Source organism: Antennarius striatus, chromosome 4 (assembly GCF_040054535.1).
Source record: "Antennarius striatus isolate MH-2024 chromosome 4, ASM4005453v1, whole genome shotgun sequence".
Taxonomy (NCBI): Eukaryota; Metazoa; Chordata; class Actinopteri; order Lophiiformes; family Antennariidae; genus Antennarius; species Antennarius striatus.
Window position 1 is genome coordinate 19,572,416 of NC_090779.1, and position 19,875 is coordinate 19,592,290.

The following is a 19,875-nucleotide window of genomic DNA, read 5'->3' on the forward strand; positions in this document are numbered from 1 at the left end:
GGGCTATGGTGTCCATTCTGTGTCCCAGGTGGTAGCCTAATCCGCTAACTCCAAGCTCCAACATGGGAGGCCCATCCCAGAGGACCAGGGATAGCTGAAACCCCACCCCTCCTTTCTTGCTTTATAGTAGAAGCCTGATGCATTATTTATGTGGCAGGCCTCGTAAAGGTTGTTCATATAGATAGTGTGAATATCAATAACACTGTAATTTAATGCCATTTTTCAGTCTTAAGTTTGAGAGCTGAAGTTTACTCATAAGAAATTTAAGAATATCTCCATGGGAAGGGAAGATCAAGGGCTGAGAGCTTATTGACTGTCTTTCAGCGTCTTCCTGCACCATTGACTGAACCCAGCAGGTTGATGAGTGGAGTTGTTTGAGCAGAGGACATTGTCCACGCTTTCAAGTCTTAAATGACTGCAGGCTCCCTGCTGAATCTACTTGATATTCAGTCCTTTCTCTCAATTCATTCCATTGAAACTAACAAATTCCAACTGGATAGAATTACTCCAGTGAGTCGGATGGATAAACCATATGTAAGGTGCAATAGATATTACAAGTCTTCAGACCGTGACATCAAGGTTTTGCAACAAATTTACCATGGCTTTATCAGGATGAGTCAGAGTGCTTTCTTGATGAGTCCCTTTTAAAGCTCACTGCGGCGATCATTCATTTTTCAACACACTCCTTTGTCAGGGCTTGTAGAAGAATGAGCAGAGGGAGGCGCTGCCCACATTCATGAGTAAGGAAATACATTCCAGAGATAACATACCTGACAGAGGAAATAAAACTTCAATTCTTGATGTTCATATCCTGACCCACCTTGATCCAGTCAACTTTAATAGTGTCACTTCAGTTACTCATGCAGTTTTGTAATATACAATATTCAGCTGCTCTGAAGCATTCCTGTTGAAGGGTTTCGTCCCCTTACTTTGAATTGACCAATCAGTTTGTTAGTCCATTTGTATTTATTTGTTGAATCGAAAATATCCAAGACCCATTAATAACTCTTTGTCATAGCTTGAATTTACCACAAATTATTTGTGTTTTCCCCTGAATATGATTTTTTTAGTCAATCTCAAGTATCACAAGGGATGCATTTTAGCTTCACCAAACGTCACACATACATCAACTATAGTTAGCTGCGCCTTCTGATATTTTCCATGGAAATACTGTATGTTGCTTTGGATGAGGATCAGGCCATTATCTGTAGAGCTATCTTCTTAAATTATAACACTCTAGCTTTACCAACCTTTACTCATAAATGAATCATAGCAAATAGTCAGTTAGTCCCCAAAGGAACGGATGATATATCACGTATTGACGCGTTAGCTGCATGCATTTTCCCCTGGGATAGGGTTAGGGTATTATGTCATCGTCAGCTGAATCATTTTCAATGTGTGGAGGCGATTCGTACATCATATGCAAAGAATCCGTTCTGCCTCCCCTGGAGGAGCGATCTCTGGTCTTTTTTCACCGGACACATCCACCAGGCCCCCGCGGCTTTGTCTACCGGTCAGTGTGTACATTGTCCGTCAGCTCGGCGTGTGATTGCGGCTGGGAGGGGACCAGCGAGCAGCCACCTTGCTTTCTTTACATCCGGACCGTGACGTCATCGCCTCTCAGGTTTCACTGTGTCTACTACTGGCGCACGCGGCGCAGCAGTCAGCGCGAGGGCTCGTGTCGCGTGAGCACATCGGTAGCGGACCGGGCGGGCTTCCCAACACAAGCCTGCTGTAAAAGTATCTGCCGCTCGCAGTTGGATAAAACGTATTTTTTTCTTCTTTCCTCGTCGTTCCAGCGGTACTTTAATCGGACCGGGACCTTTAAAGAAGCCTTTCCTCGTAAGTGAAAACCTGCAGTGACGTTGGCGACATAACAGCGAGCGCGTTTGTTAACGCGATGATACCGTTCGCTCGACGATCGATGCTATCGCCTCGGTGTTTAGATTCAGCTCTGATTGTATTTCATAACCCGGACGAGGCTTTCTTTCACATTTTACAAACATTCTCTTTCACTAGACTTTGTCTTTGTCAAACCACATCTGCGTTGTCAGATTAGTTCACATTATGGCTAATAAATGCTACCAATGTGAACCTTTTCAGCGCGGATTTTCTCATTGAGTTGAAATTAGTGGTGTTTTTCATTCCAGGTGATGAACATGAAATGGTGCATGTTTGATAGATCAAGGAGCTTTTTCATCTTTTTCTTTGGATCTCCGATGCCAACAGGAAATTACAGTTCAGATATGAGATATTTGTCTTTAAAAACTCAAGCTCAATTTCTGTCCTGCTCCACACCGCCTCGTGGGTTTTGTGAATGTACACAACAGTGAGATCAAATCCTTGGAGTAAAAAAAATAAAATCCTTGTGGCTTTGTTTGTTTTTATTTAGTCAAGTAGCTTTTTTAATTGATGAAAATCTATTTTCAAACATGAGATTGCTGGTCCTTCCATTTTTAATAATCTGTCAGCAGTTATTGAAACATTTTAACTTCCTTTTCTTTCAAAAGTGTTGACTACTTTGATCAGTCCTGAAGAGCGTGTTTCCCCCTCAGGAATGCACATTATTAGTTTACATTAGATCTTGTTACCATATTAAGTTGCACATTGCTTCTGGAAGATCTCAAATGTTTTTTATCGTTTAATCAAAATTAGTTAAGCCCTCATTAAAATATTGCCCGCTGCCTCTCCTACAGTCACACAACCTTGCTTAAAATAGTGCCTACTGAATCACAAATACCAGATCTGTCGGGCAACAAGTATTTTATTATTTACTTTTAGATTACAGTAGATGGTTTTGTTAGAACTGCTGAAAGCACATGCAGTTTAACCTGTTTTTCCATTATTAATAGGTTTGCTGATATTTGGAATCAGCAATGTTCCCTACAGTCAGAATTTACTTGTGGTGTTTAGTTGGGGGGTGTGGCACTCAGTCATCCAATACTTCAGTTGAAAGAAACACCACTCCCAAACTAATTCATGTTTGAGAGAGAATAATTATGCAAATACTTTTGATTATGCATCATATTACTGCACTATTCTGGCAGACATTTAAAAAGAAGATTGAAATTGGTTTGATACACTGTAAAGTGCAAGACATATTCCATAAAAGCACTTTCATTTGGACCATTTGTATAAATTGTGAATGTTGAAGACATTAAATGGCAGGTCAGCAGTAATTGATATGTGCAGATGCCCTGTTATTAGCCGTTGGCCATTTTCCTAGCAGAAAACATCAAGGAGAGAGAGAGAGAGAGAAGGGTGGAGACGCATTTTATTTCAGGCTAAGAAAAACCAGCATAATGGCAAAAATGTCTCTACTTCTATTTCCAGGTCATTCTTGGCAGATGCATACATTTCTAGATATGAAGAAGTACCAGAAATTTCTTTCCAGCATCTGTTTTTCTCACTCAAGTTCTCAGTTGATTACAAGATGTTAGCAGTAATGCATGCTCCTGCATTTTGTTAGAACTTTGTTCACTTAATTAGGGAGATGTGTTACATGAGTTCATGTACTGGTTGCATTTTGTAGGTAGTTTTTAGTGGTGAAAAAGAGGAATGGACACCTGAAAGCAAATTTGTTACTGCCCTTGTTTCTGAAATAGCATGAAACAAAGCTGAAGGAAATATTGTAGACTTCTAATGTTTAAAATATAAATCTCACCATACTATATATCTTTATTGTTCACCTGTCAGTTTTGTCCTTTACCCACCAATTCCTTTAAATAGAAACTCTTGATCAGCAGTGTGAGTATTATTTTGGGTACTACACTTGTGCCGTTTGTCCTGCAAATGCCCTACATACACAGTATGGATGGGATCTCTGTCCCACTTCCAGAAAAATAGAAAAACACAATATATTGTGTAGTATTATGTATTTTTTTTACACCGTGGACAGACTGTCTTGGATTTGTTTTTGTATTAGAAACTGCAGATGTATGCCGAATGTGATGATTGAAATTTCTGTTTCATAAGTAGACTTTTAAGGAAGCAATCCCTCCAGTCTAATGAGGAACAGTTCTCACATGTTAGCTTCTGGTCACAATTAAGTTTGGTTTTCCTTGACTTGATTTACACATTAGCCTTCTCCGCAGTCGCTCCATGCATTTTCTTAATAAATCTAATCTGCCACGGTCTTTCAATCAGGGCTTTCATTTCTTCGAGAAGGCAGCTTGTTTCCATGGCTCTAAAATCTTCTTGAATCAGCTGTGTCACCTTGACATACTTTACATGCAGCCGCAGCTGCTTTGAGATGGCTGCTAATTGAATTGTTTTTCGTAAAAAAACCAAAACAAAACTGTTTTGTCGGCCAAATGAGCAGCTGTTTACTGTGGTTAAATAAAAATGTCCTAGGTGAAAGTCTAAGCTTGCAGCTGCAGATACTGGGTGTGTTTTGGGTTCTTTGTTATGATATATTTATATCAGTGATATCTGCCCAGATGAGGCAACAGCTTCATGTTGCTGAACTGCATTTCATTTGGCCTCTCATGGACTGCAAAGCCCCTGTTTTCTTTTTTGTCTTTTCTCCTGCTGCCCTGCTCATGCCCACTCCCAAACTGCCTATTCTGCTTTTTCAGCTCAGCTTTTGTGGAGAGGGCCTTTCAATTCAGTCAATGTCCATGTGGTGCAGAGGACTTCTACTGCAGCCAGACTCTTTTTTTTATGCCAGGACTACTCACCTCTTAATATTGAAACCATTCATCATTGCTTATTGGTCTTGTAAGTTCCCTCCTGTGTAATAGGATTAGATTCGTGTGCATTAACAGGAGGATTAATTATCACTGAGAGACTCTGGTTGGTGAATTGTGCTTGGATCTGTTGAGGGATGCTGAACTTTCTATCATATATGTTATGTATGATGCCAACGATATGCACACACCATCATTTAATAGGAACAATCATGAGTAAATACTTAAATGTTTGTACATCAGAAGTACGGGCCGATAGAAGTATTGCTGAAGTACTGTGAGGACTGTGATTCAATAACCTACAGTTCTGTGGTGGAGTGTGTCACTTCATCATATCCCTGGAAATAGAGGCCGCATCGCTTGATTGCTTATTTCATTTCTGTTCATTAGGATGCCCAGTCAGTCGAGGACTTGAAAGACATTCAATTAAAAGTAGATTTCCTCTAAGGTGGTATGTATTTATAGAAGATAAGATGGAAAAGTTTTCTCTTTCAACATTAAAAGCACAATACTTGGAATTGTATAACCGTTTGGAGTTTGAAAGGCATCGCTGTTTTTTAATGCACATGAAAAGCATCATGTAATAGATTCTGGATGTTTTGCTTGACCCATTGCAATGAGTATAACTTGCCTTTCAATATTGTTCTGTTTTCTAGCTCAGCTTAGATCACATAAATTGCAGAGGGATCAAATAGGTATCAGCTTTGTCAAAAATGTAGTATTTCACTTTTCACTTGTCATTTTCATTAGTTTGGATGAAATGTTCACATATGAGGTTAAAATGATTAGCCCATGAACTTAAAAAAGATTTGAGGGCTGAAGTAGACACAGTGAAGTTGTGGATACATCCTCAATTTGTGGGGATTATGCAAAAAAACAAGCAGAAGTGTGAAACATGGGCCAGGCAGAACATGAAAACATGATAATCAAATCCTTATTGATATATTTTCACTCATTGTGCAAAAACTACTGAACTGATTTCCCCGAGACCTTGCTGAGAAGCTGAACATTGAGCAAGCAAGTTCATCTGACTTCACCGATGAGCTGGATCAAGTGTCCCCCCTGTCTCACCTGTAGAAATAATAGTTGAGGAAAGTTTAAAATTTGGTTTGAGTCTTCAAGTAAAATTATTACTCAGGAGCGTTTGGCAGACCGACAAAACTCTCAGGATCCTTTCTTGGACCCTGAAAAGTTTGTTTTTAAAAAAATCTGTAGTAGAAGGGGGGAGTAAGGGATCACAGACCCCACCCAGAACAATAAAAGCTAAGACTGAAGTGTTTACCCCAGACCTTAAGCTCTTCATTACTGCAGTTCACTGTTAATTGTTGTTGACAGGATGGTCCAGAACCCATTAAAATGCCCAACCCTTGTAACCAAAGGGTGGTTACTCTTATAGGCACTCCTCGTTCCCGCTTTATGCAGGTCTGAGGTCAAGAGGCAAGGAATCTCCTGGTGCACTCCAGCAATACCCGCCCAATTAACTAATATCTTTTTCTTGGAAACTAGAAGAAATCCAAAAAATAAATGGCAGCATGTAATGTTTTTGCCCTCTACTGAAGCAAAAATATCTCCATATGCTCCCATAGTGTGATGGCCCATGATTTTATGCCAATTTAATCTTTACTGCAGTGACCACAGACCACATCCTCTAAAGAATTTGTAACTTTTAAATGGAGCTTTAAACAAAAGATTCATCTGTGGACGCATTTTTTAAAAAAATACAGTATTTCCTCAAGAAGAAATTTGATATAGCGCTTGTAACTGTCAATGTCATCTACAGGTATTTTGATTTAACAATGGCTGATGACACCATTAGATAATAATCTATATCATTGACAGTTTATTTGTAATATTTTTAGATTATCCATACTTGCTGTTGTATGCTAAAGCTAATGGGAAAAAATACAAGGAAATATATAGCAATTTTTCACTTAGAATGGAAGCATTTGTGTTGACAACAATTGTTTTTTTATTTTCTTGCATCCAATTCTGACAACTATCATATTACTTTATAAACTCATTTTTTCAGTTATGGTGTAAGGATTCACTGTCTAGTCCTACTCCTGGGATCAATTCAACAAAGTTAAGAACCTTCTTTAATAGCTTCCGTCCGTATACTGTAGATAGAGCCCACTCTTTGATGTCATGCACCCCCCAGCCCTTGCATACATGTCAGTCTGCACATCTGCAAAAACATTCTTAACATCAGGAGGGCCTTTTATTTTATAGATCTAACCCTGAGTACTTGGGTTGACCTCTTTAAACTTGCTACTTTAACATGTAACTTTGAAGAGTTGTAGCCAACATGATTTAATTCCTATTTTACTTCAGGTTCATCTACTATTAGGTGTTATATATGTCGTTCTGTTTACTTGGGTGAGTCAAACATCAACACAATCAGTCTGACTATTGATTGTGGTTTTTTAAACTGGAATTTTTCTTTGGGCCACTACTGCAAACATAATGTACATCGGCAGAAATAGAATAAAAATGGACCCCATGCTGTTCTCTTTTTATAAAAGACTAAATTGTGTCCATCACTTAAGTTCAAATAGACTGATTGTGTTAGCTATAGCTCTTATAGTAGCTAGGCCGAATGAACCCTTGTTGCTGACAGATAACTAGACTCCAAGCTGCTTGGTATCTTTCATTGTGGCCTAATCGTTTAAATTAATTTGCAAGCTTTACCACCCATGCAGTATTCATGACAAGGGAAATTACGTGAGATAGATACTTTAATGATCCTGACGGAAATTACGTGAATACACTAAGACACCAGCGCAAAGAATCAAGTGTATACAAGACCCTGAGGATATTTTATCCCTCCTTCAAAGGGATGGGCAACCATCAGATAGCTTGGACCCTAATTATTAAATCCCTTCTACAGTCCCACATTACATCATTTTTCCTACCAGTTCTGTGTCCATAAGACTTCCCTCCTTCCTCTGAAATGTGTAGCAAACCTCTGTACTGAACAGTACAGGCATGTGTGAAGGGATAACGAAGAAAAATGGTGCCGTTGGTCTGCTCCAAGACCGCACTGAGATCTCTGCTGCCAACAGTGCCTCCCATAATTATAGACCAGAGCTGTGGAGACCGTTGCTCTCCTGGCTAAACTGAAACTAAATCCCCATTTCTTGCTTCGTATTTACTCTTCTCAGTACATGAATACCCAATGTTTAAAAAGTGTTATTTTTGGGCTCTAGCTTGACTCCCTTGTGTTTATAGTCCTGCCTGAATTGAACTATAATACAAGTGGCTAGCACGTAAAACCCTTTGTAGGTTTAAAGACTGTTACTGGCTTCGTTGAACCTCTTCCCTCGTCACCTGCTGTCTTGTGTAATCTCTTCTGTTGTCAATATATTTGTCGAATACATTGACAACATTGTCTTTACAGTTACTAAATTTCCCCCCACTTTAACTCGCTGACAGCATAATCGGCTATTGATTTTGCTTCTCCACTTTGCTACTTCTACAATATAAAGTTTATAAATTGAATTTAATCTCAACCTTGTCCTAAACAGTCTATTTGCTATTATATTGGCAGTGGTGAAAAAACACTTCATTTAAGATTTACTACTTTAGAGCGATTCAGTTATAAGACAAAGCTAATTTTGTTATTTCCATCCACTTCAATTCAGACCACAGTCACCAGATGACTTTATTAAAGGTAAAATGGGCCTTTTAATGATTTTAAATTTTAGCACGAACTAATGTTAGCTCGGATAATTTTTTTGTTACCAATGATATTCACAATGAATTGCAGTACGCAAACCTTTCATGAAGATCTTTTATTTATTTTTTCCAAGTGAGATGCTATTCAACACACACATGATATCTCTTCAGTCATTACATCAACTTTGTTTGCCACGACTTTTATTGATTTGGGCAGATGAAAATTTGTGCTGGAAGAACGGGAGGAAATTGGCCCATATTTTTAATCTGAATAATTTAGGTTTTACAAATATTATCAAATTGAGGTCTCCTGGTTAATCACAAACGTTAACACATTAATGTGATATATTTGGTTGTAATGCTGTACTCTGACCTATAATGGACTACTTATGCTGTTGTTTTTACTATTTCCTCCATTTATTTGTTTTGGTCTGTATTTCAGTGTATTAAGAGTGCCTGTTCTATTGTCAGCCTACCCCCATTTTATTACAACCAATTTCTGATTGATGAAATCCTCCTCCAGGACAGATTGCTGATATTGTTATTTATGTTTTTGTATCTATCTTTTTTTCAGTTAGGTACTCTTTGTTCTTTTCTTTTTGTGAGGCTTCAGGGTATTAAGCAGCGATCCCTTCGAAAAATTAAACAAGCTTTTTTTTACTGGTATGCCTGCAGTGTTTTCCAAAATTCATGACTTCTCTTTCCTTTTTTTCCCTCTTTACTATCCTTAATAGTCACAATGAGCGGAAGGTGACCTGCAAGCATCCTGTGTCAAGCAAGTCCTCTCAAGACAACTGCATCTTTGTCATCAACGAACAGTAAGTCTCTTGTTTTTGCTTTCAGAATGCCACTGTGTAGCATTTTTTTGAGTGCTACAGTATGCTGCTGCAGGTCATGATGTTAAGGCAGTACTGCACAAGCAAGTGCCTCGCTCAGTTTTGTAATATGTTGATATGATCCTTATGTTTCATTGACTTTCTTATTAATAAGATAATGGTCAGTTTTACTGCAGCATTTAAGTAAAAACCATGTGTTTTACTAATATCCTTGGGGAAAGTGATCTTGAATCTCTTTTTTTTTTTCTTGTGGCACTTTTCCATCTGAATGATTCCACACAGGATGATTGGATATGTTTTTGGACTTGTCTAGTTTGATTCCTGTTTTGAACTGCTGACTCCTGAAGCTTTTCACATTCATATTCTCAGTCCTTGGTTTTGTTAGTACATGGTGAAGCAGGTCTGTCACGGAACTGTCTTCAATAGCAACAAATCTTTCTTTACAACAACTGAGGATATTTTATCCACAGAATGATCCACATTTTTCAGCTAACTTTAAAGACTTTGATGGCAAGCCAGGCGGTACCTAGATTTTGTGGTGTAGTGATTAAACATGTCCTAAGCTGCTATCCTGACACAACAGAGAATGATCAAATCCAAGTTTCAGCAAAATTATGGTCTAGTTGTATGTTTTTATTGTTAACGTGTTGATAAGGCTTCTGGCATGATCATTTTTCTAATACTTAGGATTGATATTGGCCCTGTAGTCTGTTTAAACAGCTATGAAGAGTTGTGCATAAATATTGTACACAATTAGTACTCATAAGGAATATTTATGGTTTTTCATGGACACTGGTATTATTCAATAAATTTTCCTTATTACATAATATAGCTGCTATTTTCCAGTTAATACTCCTGATGCTAAAGGCTAACAAAAAATACATCAACATGAGGCAATGCAATGATTCACACGTCATCTCTTGTTTGGAGATGAACGGGAGTTCATGACCTTTTCAGTTGTCATCAGTACAGATGTGTCCCCCAACAAATGTGATCATCCACATTGCTGTGCCCAATGTCACATGTCCACCCACATGACAGGCCAGTCAGCTAAAGCTTTCATTTCAATGATGACTTGACAAGTTCGTTGCGCTGTCACAACTGGTGGCAATTATTTTATTGGGCCTTGCATGGTAGTTCAGACGCAGTCTACTTCAGGACATAAAATCTCACCCCAATTTGGGGTGTAATGGGCTAAGTAACGAGTAGAGGAGGAGTTCCCTGATGGTTTATGGGTGCTAGTTTTTTGTTTTTTTTTTGGTTTATGTTGCTTTGACACTGAAGTCTTTCTGTTCAGAAAAGATATAAGGAAAAGAAAAATCAGAAACTGGTTGTCAGGGGCCTTCTGTCCTTCTATCATGCTGCACTCACACATTCCTCCCCTCACTGCATTACTCTCACATTTCTGCTGTTTTTCACACAGTCACAACATGTCCTTAGGTTAAATTTAAATTAGCGCAATGCAGTTTATTATTGTCTACTATGCAAATCAAATCTGTCAGAAGTATGAGAAGTCAGATTTTGTAATGCAAAGCTCTGATTATGTACTTGATGTTTTTAAGATAACTGTGTTAAAAAGCGTTTCCTTCAACAGTTGGCTTTGTTTTACCAAAACTAGTGATCTTCACTTTTCTGTGAAGATTCTTCACTCTGGAGTAGTTATTAAAAGCAAAGACGGATTTAGGCTGCCGAAGGGATAAAGAGGCCGGGCTGAAAATGACTGCTTAATCTGCTCGACGCTTGCAGTTAATCCACAGCACAAAATTTACTTTGAATGTGACTGAAGTTTTAGTACCACTGAAGTATAATATTTTAAGAACTTATCCCTCCTTAAAACATTTTCATATTGATTATCTAAAATAATAAAAGAAGGTAAAAAGGAGGTATGATTAATACAGACTAAAAGATTAGTCTTGTGTGGATTTTTGTGAGATTTTAAACTACAAATGGAATGTTCTACTGCATGGCCACATTTTGCATGCCCGTCAAGAAGTTCCACCCTGATGTGTGAAACTTATTTACACATCTGTGATGAATTGTGCAATTGCGAATGGATGAGGCATCTTCCAGTGAAGAGAAGCAGATTTACTGTAGCTGTTCATATGGATTAATCGTGGTTACTTAATCAGAACCGGCTCTGCAGCGTCTGATCAGTGTGGCTACACTTCAGTTTTGGAAACTTTTGATGCAGATAAATAAGTTTTCTTTGAGCTCAAACACAACTAGAGCATGTGACGTGATGACAAAACTTCTGGCTGTCAGTTGATGTCAAGTGAAATCAGTGCATACGGGGGGGAGATTTGTTGCACACATTTTGCTGCTGTTTAGAAATTAATTTATGATGGTACCTGATCATCAGACTTTCCTCAACATGTGTAAAATTGCTCATTACTTACTAAACGACATACACCGACGGACATGTCCGAGTTGAGCTCCGCCCGGGGTCCGAAGTCAGCTGGGATAGTCTACAGCACCCCCAAGACCGCACACAGGAAAGGGATACAGGAAAAGAATGAATGAATGAAAGAATATACAAAGACATAGACATCTGGCCTAAATTCTGAGCTACTCTGCCCACACCCGCCTTGGTTTCACCCACCAGGGTGAATGTCAGCCTCAGCATTCCTCTGTCATTGCTTGGCATGTCTGTGCATATTTTTAGCGGTCGTCCACATGGTAGTGTAGACTGACGGGGAGTGTTGGTATAGCTGACATAAAAACATGTTTACCAAATGAACGCATCTAAAGAAATGCAAACATTATTCAAGATCAGAGTGTACAGTGTAATTTGGGTTAAATGTTATGGTAACATCAAACAACAAACAATACAGTTTAATGTATGGGGATGTGTTTTAAACCATGATGAAGGACTACAGTTAAGCCATTTTGTTTGTATATTCCGCAGGTCTTCATTTTAAAATTAAAAATCTTAATTATTAATCAGTATTAATGTTCGTGAAATCGATCCAGTCGTTTCTGATATTCCTCTCGTATTTATTAACTTTCATTCTGAGCAAAATTGCCTTTCTTCTGTTTTGTAGTGTGAATTGTGGAAAGTTGTGTCTCCCATCGTTTAGCAGGTAATAACGCACTGCTCTATGCAAATGTACGTGTTTTTCCTTTGTGTATGTAAAACACTCAACCCGGTCTGCCTCTCTGTAATCCCTGTTGTTGCACTTTGCAAGCGGAGTGTGGGTGCTTTTGAATGCTGTTTTGCCTGATGACCTGCCATGCATTGTATTCCAAAAACCCTGTACTGTCTGTACAGTTTGTTTTTGTCTAATAGTCTATGAATTGCTAACAGCAGAGAGATGATTGCTCGCTTTTCCTGAGCTGAAGGTCAGACTTTGCGTCCTTGGTAAAAAGCTTTTGGTCAAATCTTTTATGGCCCTTCAATTCAGTCCCCTTTGTTATCATTAAGCAATAAAACTGCTTAATGATATATATATATATAGTGAACATCCATGGTTAAGATGTTGAACCTGCTGGCAGATCTTAAACCACATGAGTGAGAATTTTACTTTTGTAGTTTTTGAAGGGACAGTCATCATCACACAGAACATAGTCAAATGAACCTTCGAATTGATGCTATTTTTGTATTGTTATGTTTATCATCCCAGCTCTGATGTCTCTATCTGTACGTGCTTGCCTTGTCGAGATAAAGATAAGTCAGCCTCACAGTATAACAAAAGTGTTGGAAAGCGCTCTCATGTCTTCAGAAATGCTGTGTGGTCATTTTAAAATGCACCCTCAGCCACTCAGCTCAGTATTTCCCACTAGTATGCTCCAAGCTCCAAGCTTCATTGGCATTGTAATCTCTCCTCACACAGACCCACACAGATGAACAACACTCATATGGGACTAAACATCGATGTTAGACACTTTAATCAATTCCATATATTAAAACCAAGCAACACATATAAAAGGATTTTATGAGGACAACACTGCTATTTTATATTGAAAAAACACCATTAAATTGTAATAATTTCAACTGTAAAATACAATGAAGTAATAATATCTTACCTGGGCTTGCACTAGGAGCTAGTATGACTAAGCCACTGTGGCTCAGTGTAAAAGAATTGAGCAAGCCACAAAAAGCCACACTCTGTGTCCAAGACAGTGGCGCACTGGTCATAGGGAACAAAAGTCTAAGACCACATACAAATATTGATAATATCTTTCATTTACCTTCTGATCGGCCTGTCACCACTCCTCCACCCTCTCAGCATTCACCATTTGTTTTATTAATGAGGACTTTAACACAAACTCTACTATAAAACACTGGATTCTTTTGATCGATCGTCCTCGCCTTGTCTTACACCGATTCGCGGGATCAGCTTATAAAAAAACAATATTTTTGTTTTTCATTGGACGAAAGGAGGTCATGACCCGAGTCCATATTTAATGATCGGGAGCGTTCGGGTCACTTCGACTATTTCCGTCGGCATGCGTCGGCTAAATTCTGTCGGCATGCGGAAATGGTGGCGCTAGCGCCGTTCGCTAGTGGAAGTAGCAGCGCTAGCGCCGCTCGCTAAAGGAAATATCCTAACGGAAATAGCGAGCGCCGCTAGCGAGCGAAAAAGTTATAAGTTTTAGCCTTTTTTCTGTAAAAATAAGAACGCCACTTTGGCTACACAGTCTAAAATCCTTGTAGCCAATCTGGAATTTACTTCGCCTATGGTGAAGTGGCAAATGGTTAGCGCAAGCCCAGCTTACTAATCATTTTTCATAACCTTAATATTAATGATTAATTGTATGAGACTTTTCTGAGCAAAATGCTTCACAGAAACTGAAAACAAAAATAGGCTATTAAAAAAAGTATTACTGTATATTACATATACAGTAATATCATACTGTATATGTAAAAAGCGAAAATGGCATGACAAGAACACAGTGACTTAAAGTGCTGCCATAAACGCAGTCACTTCATATGGAGCCATGTTTTGAGTGAGTTGCTATATCCTGAGTATAATTTTGGGTGTTGGACTGTTTTAAAAGAGGAGGCGCAGGGCGGAGGAGCTGGGGAAGCCACAGGAACCACAGAGGCAGCAGCCGGAAGGGCTGGAGCTTCATTCAATAGACATCAGTTGGTTAGAAAAAGTTTAGGACGAGTAACCTCTCCAAGCAGATCTCCCTGCCTCTGTCCTGGGTGGCTGGTTGCGGTTCCTCAGAGGAGTTAGTGTAGGAGTTGTTCTCATGCACAATATAACATTTATAACACAGGAGAACAAGAAGAAAATATTTTAAGGAATATTACTTAAAACATTTCCCTTAAAGGGACAAGTAAGTCAAAATGAACCTGGGGTATTACTTGAAGTACATAATTAAACATTTTGGTGGCATTAGTTTTTTATTATCAACGTGGACCATGGCCAAACAAAATATATAAGTTACGATGCGCTCCATGACAGCGGAAGTGACACAATCATAGACATCGGGGTGAATCCATATCAGCGACATTATATAAATACTGTATACAGCAAGCAACAACATAAGAAGCCAACATCATCACATTTATCACAAAATTATCTCAAATCCTATCATCAGATTCGGAAGAGGAGTTCCCTGTGAACCCAGCTGGGGGATGTAATTATCCCCTATTATAATAATAATAATAATAATAATAATAATATAGATTCGATTTATACAACGCTTTTCTGGACACTCGAAGACGCTTTACATTGGATCCATTATTCATTCACTCCTCATTCATACCTGGTGATGGTAGACTACGTGTGTAGCCACAGCACCCTGGGGAAGACTGACGGAGGCGTGTCTGCCAATCTGCGCCTACGGCTCCTCCGACCACCACTGGAACAATCGCACACATTCACACACCAGCGAGTGCCCCACTGGAGGCAAGGAGGGTAAAGTGTCTTGCCCAAGGACACAATGACAAATGACTCGACGGGAGCAGGAATCGAACCGCCGATCTTAAATCAACTGACGACCCGTGATACCACTGAGCCACGGCTGCCCCACTATAAGTACGACCCGATTTATAACTGTATTATAACTACAAACTATACAATTCCCTATATGATTCCAATCAAGGAGATTGACCAATTACCCCAAAATCTGAGGTAATTGGTGTAAATTAGTAACAAGCCCTGGGGGAAACAAACCTGATCAATTGACTTATCACTTTTGATATTGTTTACTTTTCACAAGTGTCATAATTGCATGATAATCTGGTCATAAAAACATTTATGCAATACCTCCAGTAGCTCCAGACATGAATTAATTATTCACTAAACCTTGGAAATTCAGACTAAATACTATGGGTCGTCCAAAAATGATTTTACCTTCAAATCTCTTTCAAAATCATTCGGGGTGAAATGCTCATGGCAGATTCTTGGATCTTTGGTCATTTTGACCCTGTTTATCCTTGCCTTCCATTGCTCTCCAATCTTTCCAGAAAGTATTGAATAAAGATCCTGTGGTGTTGGAACATCCATTCATCTCACACGAAACCATGATTTTTTATCAGATGTATTGCTTCATTGATCGTATTGTGCTGTAATGGCTGTCCTGACTGATGAAGCGACGGGTGTCGTCGATGACGCATGACCCCACGTGACGCGGCTGCAGCAGAGTTTATGGTATCATGACACCAGGGATGATGCCATACATCAGGAAATTTTTTTAATATTTATTTTTTCATAATGATAAATAAAATAAATATTACCTTACACTGAGTTTCCTGTCCCTTTAACACTTGAGCATCCTGTCCTCCTTTACTGTGAGACTGCTGGAGTCTTCTGTCCTGACGCAGCGGTGTAGAGCACGTAAATCTCTGGCCACAATATTCTCTCAGGAAAAAGAAAGCGTTTGATTTGCAGCTCCTCAAACCCTCGGAGCGTGCAGCTGGAGGACGACCGTTTCTTTGCTTGTGTGTCGGCCCTGAGAGGGACGTGACACAACCTGTCCATGTGTTTCTTTGCAGATAGATGCCTGCATAATGGCATTCTATTTAAAGAAGCACGAATGTCTGGAAAACTTGTGCTCAAGTGTTTCATACATAAGCTAAGCCATATAACTTATCTGAACAACAACCTTTTCTCAGCTTTCTTTAACTTTAAAGGTAGAAAAAGTTAAAAAATACTTTTAGTGGCCTTCCCAGGTTTTGCATCAAGACTTATTGAATTTGCTATCAGAAAAGTAATATTCTGAGAGGAGAAGCCAATAGGCAATACCTCGTAAAAATCAGCTGTCATTTCAAATCATCAAAGCTTTGTGTTTTTCTTTTTTGTCAAATAACACCCTCAAGGAAAAACTTTGTACTCTTTTTCTTTGGCTGAAAAAAGTTTAGAAATGATTTACAAATGGAAGCACAGACATCCTGGCTCAAAATGAAATCACAACTCTCATGGAAACCAGTTGATTTTTCAGACACCCTTTCTTTTGCATTGTAGTCAGTGTTATCAGCCTAACAGCAACATGACATAATAGTCATTAAACCCAAGTGGTTCCGCTGAAGCAACATGTTGAAAATCTTTCTTTACCTAAAAATAAGCTATCTAACAGTTTTTTCACAATATGTTGACTGGTCTTGCAGTCCAAATTGATACCGAATTGGAGATCCCCTGAAATAAAATGAAATGAGGCAGTATTTCTCCAAACCCAGTTACCCCAAATCATTTATATTATTGTTCACTTAAAATGTCCCCTGTTACTGGGGATGAAACTGCTTGGAGCTCATTTTCTTGAGTGACCTGATTAGATGAAGTCACTCTCAGTGGCTACTTATCACGCTGCATAAGCACATGTCAAAGTGACTTGAAAGTTGTATGCTTTTTGATCCATGAGTGTGTCCGTCACCCACTCAATTTGCCCGATCATTTCTCCAGCGATGCTTCATCTATGCACTGAAACCATTCAGATATTAAATAGTCAAAACAATTGACCGCTAATGACAAGGGAAAAATTCTGTCATGTGAGGTGTCTTATTGAACAAATGAGCACAAGAGCTAATATCCATACAAGCAAGATGTTGCTATGTCTTGCAGGAATTTGTCACAGCAAAACATATTATTCATGATATAATTGCCGGTAAGAAAAAGTCACTATGGTATTATTATTTTTTTGCCTTGAGTTTTTTTTGAAGGGTTTGCAGACGGTATCAGAAATGTTGCTATGCTTTAGGGGAATGAAAATCCTATGTGTGTTGCCTGCAACTTGATGCCTCCCCTTCCAAACCCTTAACCTGTCTGTACGCCTTGATTATAACAGCATGGAGTCTGAATTTTTAGTTTTGAACTGAACTCTTGTCTCAATGTTAAATAAGTGATAGATTGAAAGATTGAAGTGGTATATATAAAATACCAGTTTCATCATTGATTATGAAATAATTGTATTGTGTTGTAGAATACCATGTCATGTAAGCTTTAAAAATGTTAAGTTGACAAATAAATTGATCAGGTTATGGGGAGATTACAATCTAGGGTTGGCAGTTTTTGTCATTCTTTAGTCACCTGAAACCAAGACATCAGAAATTTAAACTTGTTTAATTCTCTCTAGACCACATCTTTGTTTCTCTTCTTATCTAATGTACAACAACATCTACATGGACCAGAAATCACTACTTTTACAAGGTGTTCTTCTAAGGCATATCTGTGACTTCATCCTATCCACTTTTTCATAAATTATGTTTTCAGTGGCATCCTGTCTTCATTTATTGCTTCAATTTATAATATTGGGTAGATTTTACAGAGCACTTGAAACTGTCAGAGGACTTGGAATGCATCTTCCTTGACATGAGGAGAGGAATTGGCTTGTTTCATAGGCCCATTTTCAAATGTCTGACTGTGAGAGGAATGATTGGGGAATGGAGAGTGAGGTCTGTCTATGATTCTCCTTTATTTTTAAAGGTCATTATAGAAAGTGATGTCCTGTTTCTTTTTGGTTAGATCCGCCCCAAAAGCGACGGCGAATGAGAAGAAGGAACGCCCAATAAACACCATGAGTGAAGCCTCCAACTACACAGGCACCACAGACTATGCTACAAATTCTAGTAGCCCAGCAGGAAGAGTGAGTGACAGACAGGATTGTCATGCATGTCTCTTAAATTTAAAAACTGGAAAACTGACTTTACTGTCTAGAAAACTGTTATCAGTGGATTGATCCCACTGTCAATCATTCATCTTGTATTTGCAGCCCTCAAGACCTTCCAAAAAAGTCCATAACTTTGGTAAGAGATCCAACTCCATCAGGAGGAATCCCAATGCCCCAATAATCAAGAGAAACTGGCTTTACAAACAGGTGAGCAAAAACAGGACTGTGTCTATTAACATGCATTGTTAATAATGAATTGCATTGTTCTTGACAATGGTCCTTAATCAAACTTTTTAAAAAGTCAATTTCCCTTTAAGATGTGCAGCAGTAGTTTTGAGCAGAGGAGAAACTTTTTGATGCCTTACAGGACCTGATATTTATTTTTGTTCAGTGTTTCTGCTCAGCCATTCATTCTAGGCAGTGTTAAAATACCAATCCTTCATCTCTGTTCCCTGGTTACTTATAGGAGAATAAAAAAGGGGTCCTTGTGGCAGCTCTTGACCAGACAAAATTTGCTCCTGCTTCTTAAGTAGGAGACTCATTTGGTTTTGTGTGCAGCCTCCCGGTGCAGCTTGGCAAACACACGATGGCCTCCCTTAGTGTAGCTGCCAGCTGCTATTTCATTGGGGACCACAGTCAGGGTAATGTTCATCAAGCTCAAGACTCAAAAAAATCTGCTATGTGGAATAAAAGCAAGATTTGTGCTTTTATTTTCCTGCCTCTTTGAAACCTGTAATTTATTGAGGCCCTTGGCTGAGATGAAGCCAGACAACTTCACTCTATCCGGCAAGAGAGCAAAACGCCCTGGTGATTGATATCACTGTGAATGCTTTGTTTTTTTCATTCCTGCCTGAAGAGATTGAGATCTGACGGAACTTTTTATAATCTCTGCTTGTCAGCACAATGTAAAATAAGTACAAACCACCTTCTTTGAAGAGAAGAAAGCTGATTAATTGATCGACACCAGAAGTCTGAATGTTTTTTGTTAAAGTTTTGATGTCTTCATTGTGAAATAGGGAGTAAATATCTAGATGCAGTATTTTTGATGCTAATATTTAACACCCTGAGTCGTGGACTTGCTTGTTTGACCATAATGACAGAGTTGTTGAGAGATCCCTCTTCCAACGTTTTCCTCCAGGTCAAATCTACAATTACGTGCTCTGCTCAGGCGTTCCAAATGAGTGAGTCGGTGGGTGAATACCCCTTTCCTCACAGCAGCAGCCAAAATCACCCTTTTGCCACAGTGTTAAAATAATAGAGAGTAACTTAACAGGATTCGTTTGGAAGCTATTTGCACAAGATGCTTCCTTTTTAAAATTGATGTTTTCCTCTGCTTTCAGGACAGCACAGGGATGAAGCTGTGGAAAAAGAGGTGGTTTGTGCTCTCTGACCTGTGTCTCTTCTACTACAGAGGTGAGTTCTGTCCTCTCAACCACAAGCATGTTTCATCTGATGAAGCACCGATGGCACAATAGCAGGTTGTCGATCGATTGTTCATACTGCTTCTGCAACTTTAAGTCATAGACTGCATCTCTTAGTAATCGGTAATATATAAGGATCCAAGTCCTTGAAGTGAGCAGCCAGTCAGGACCAGATGAAGAGGCACAATTGCTGAAATGGCA

General features: G+C 38.9%; 1 protein-coding gene across 5 annotated transcripts in view; it reads left to right on the forward strand.

The window, feature by feature from the left end:
- LOC137593422 (pleckstrin homology domain-containing family A member 5-like) overlaps nucleotides 1-19,875 on the forward strand; it is a 64,712-nt gene that overhangs the window by 23,848 nt on the left and 20,989 nt on the right. For 4 of the 5 annotated variants that reach the window (XM_068312105.1, XM_068312106.1, XM_068312108.1 and 1 more), the window contains exons 4-7: nucleotides 9,098-9,181; nucleotides 18,109-18,229; nucleotides 18,356-18,460; nucleotides 19,594-19,666. In XM_068312105.1, coding sequence (XP_068168206.1) covers nucleotides 9,098-9,181; nucleotides 18,109-18,229; nucleotides 18,356-18,460; nucleotides 19,594-19,666 — 383 coding nt within the window. Of the gene's footprint in view, nucleotides 1-1,653; nucleotides 1,843-9,097; nucleotides 9,182-18,108; nucleotides 18,230-18,355; nucleotides 18,461-19,593; nucleotides 19,667-19,875 lie in introns of those variants that run through there. The other variant, XM_068312110.1, reaches the window with a different exon arrangement.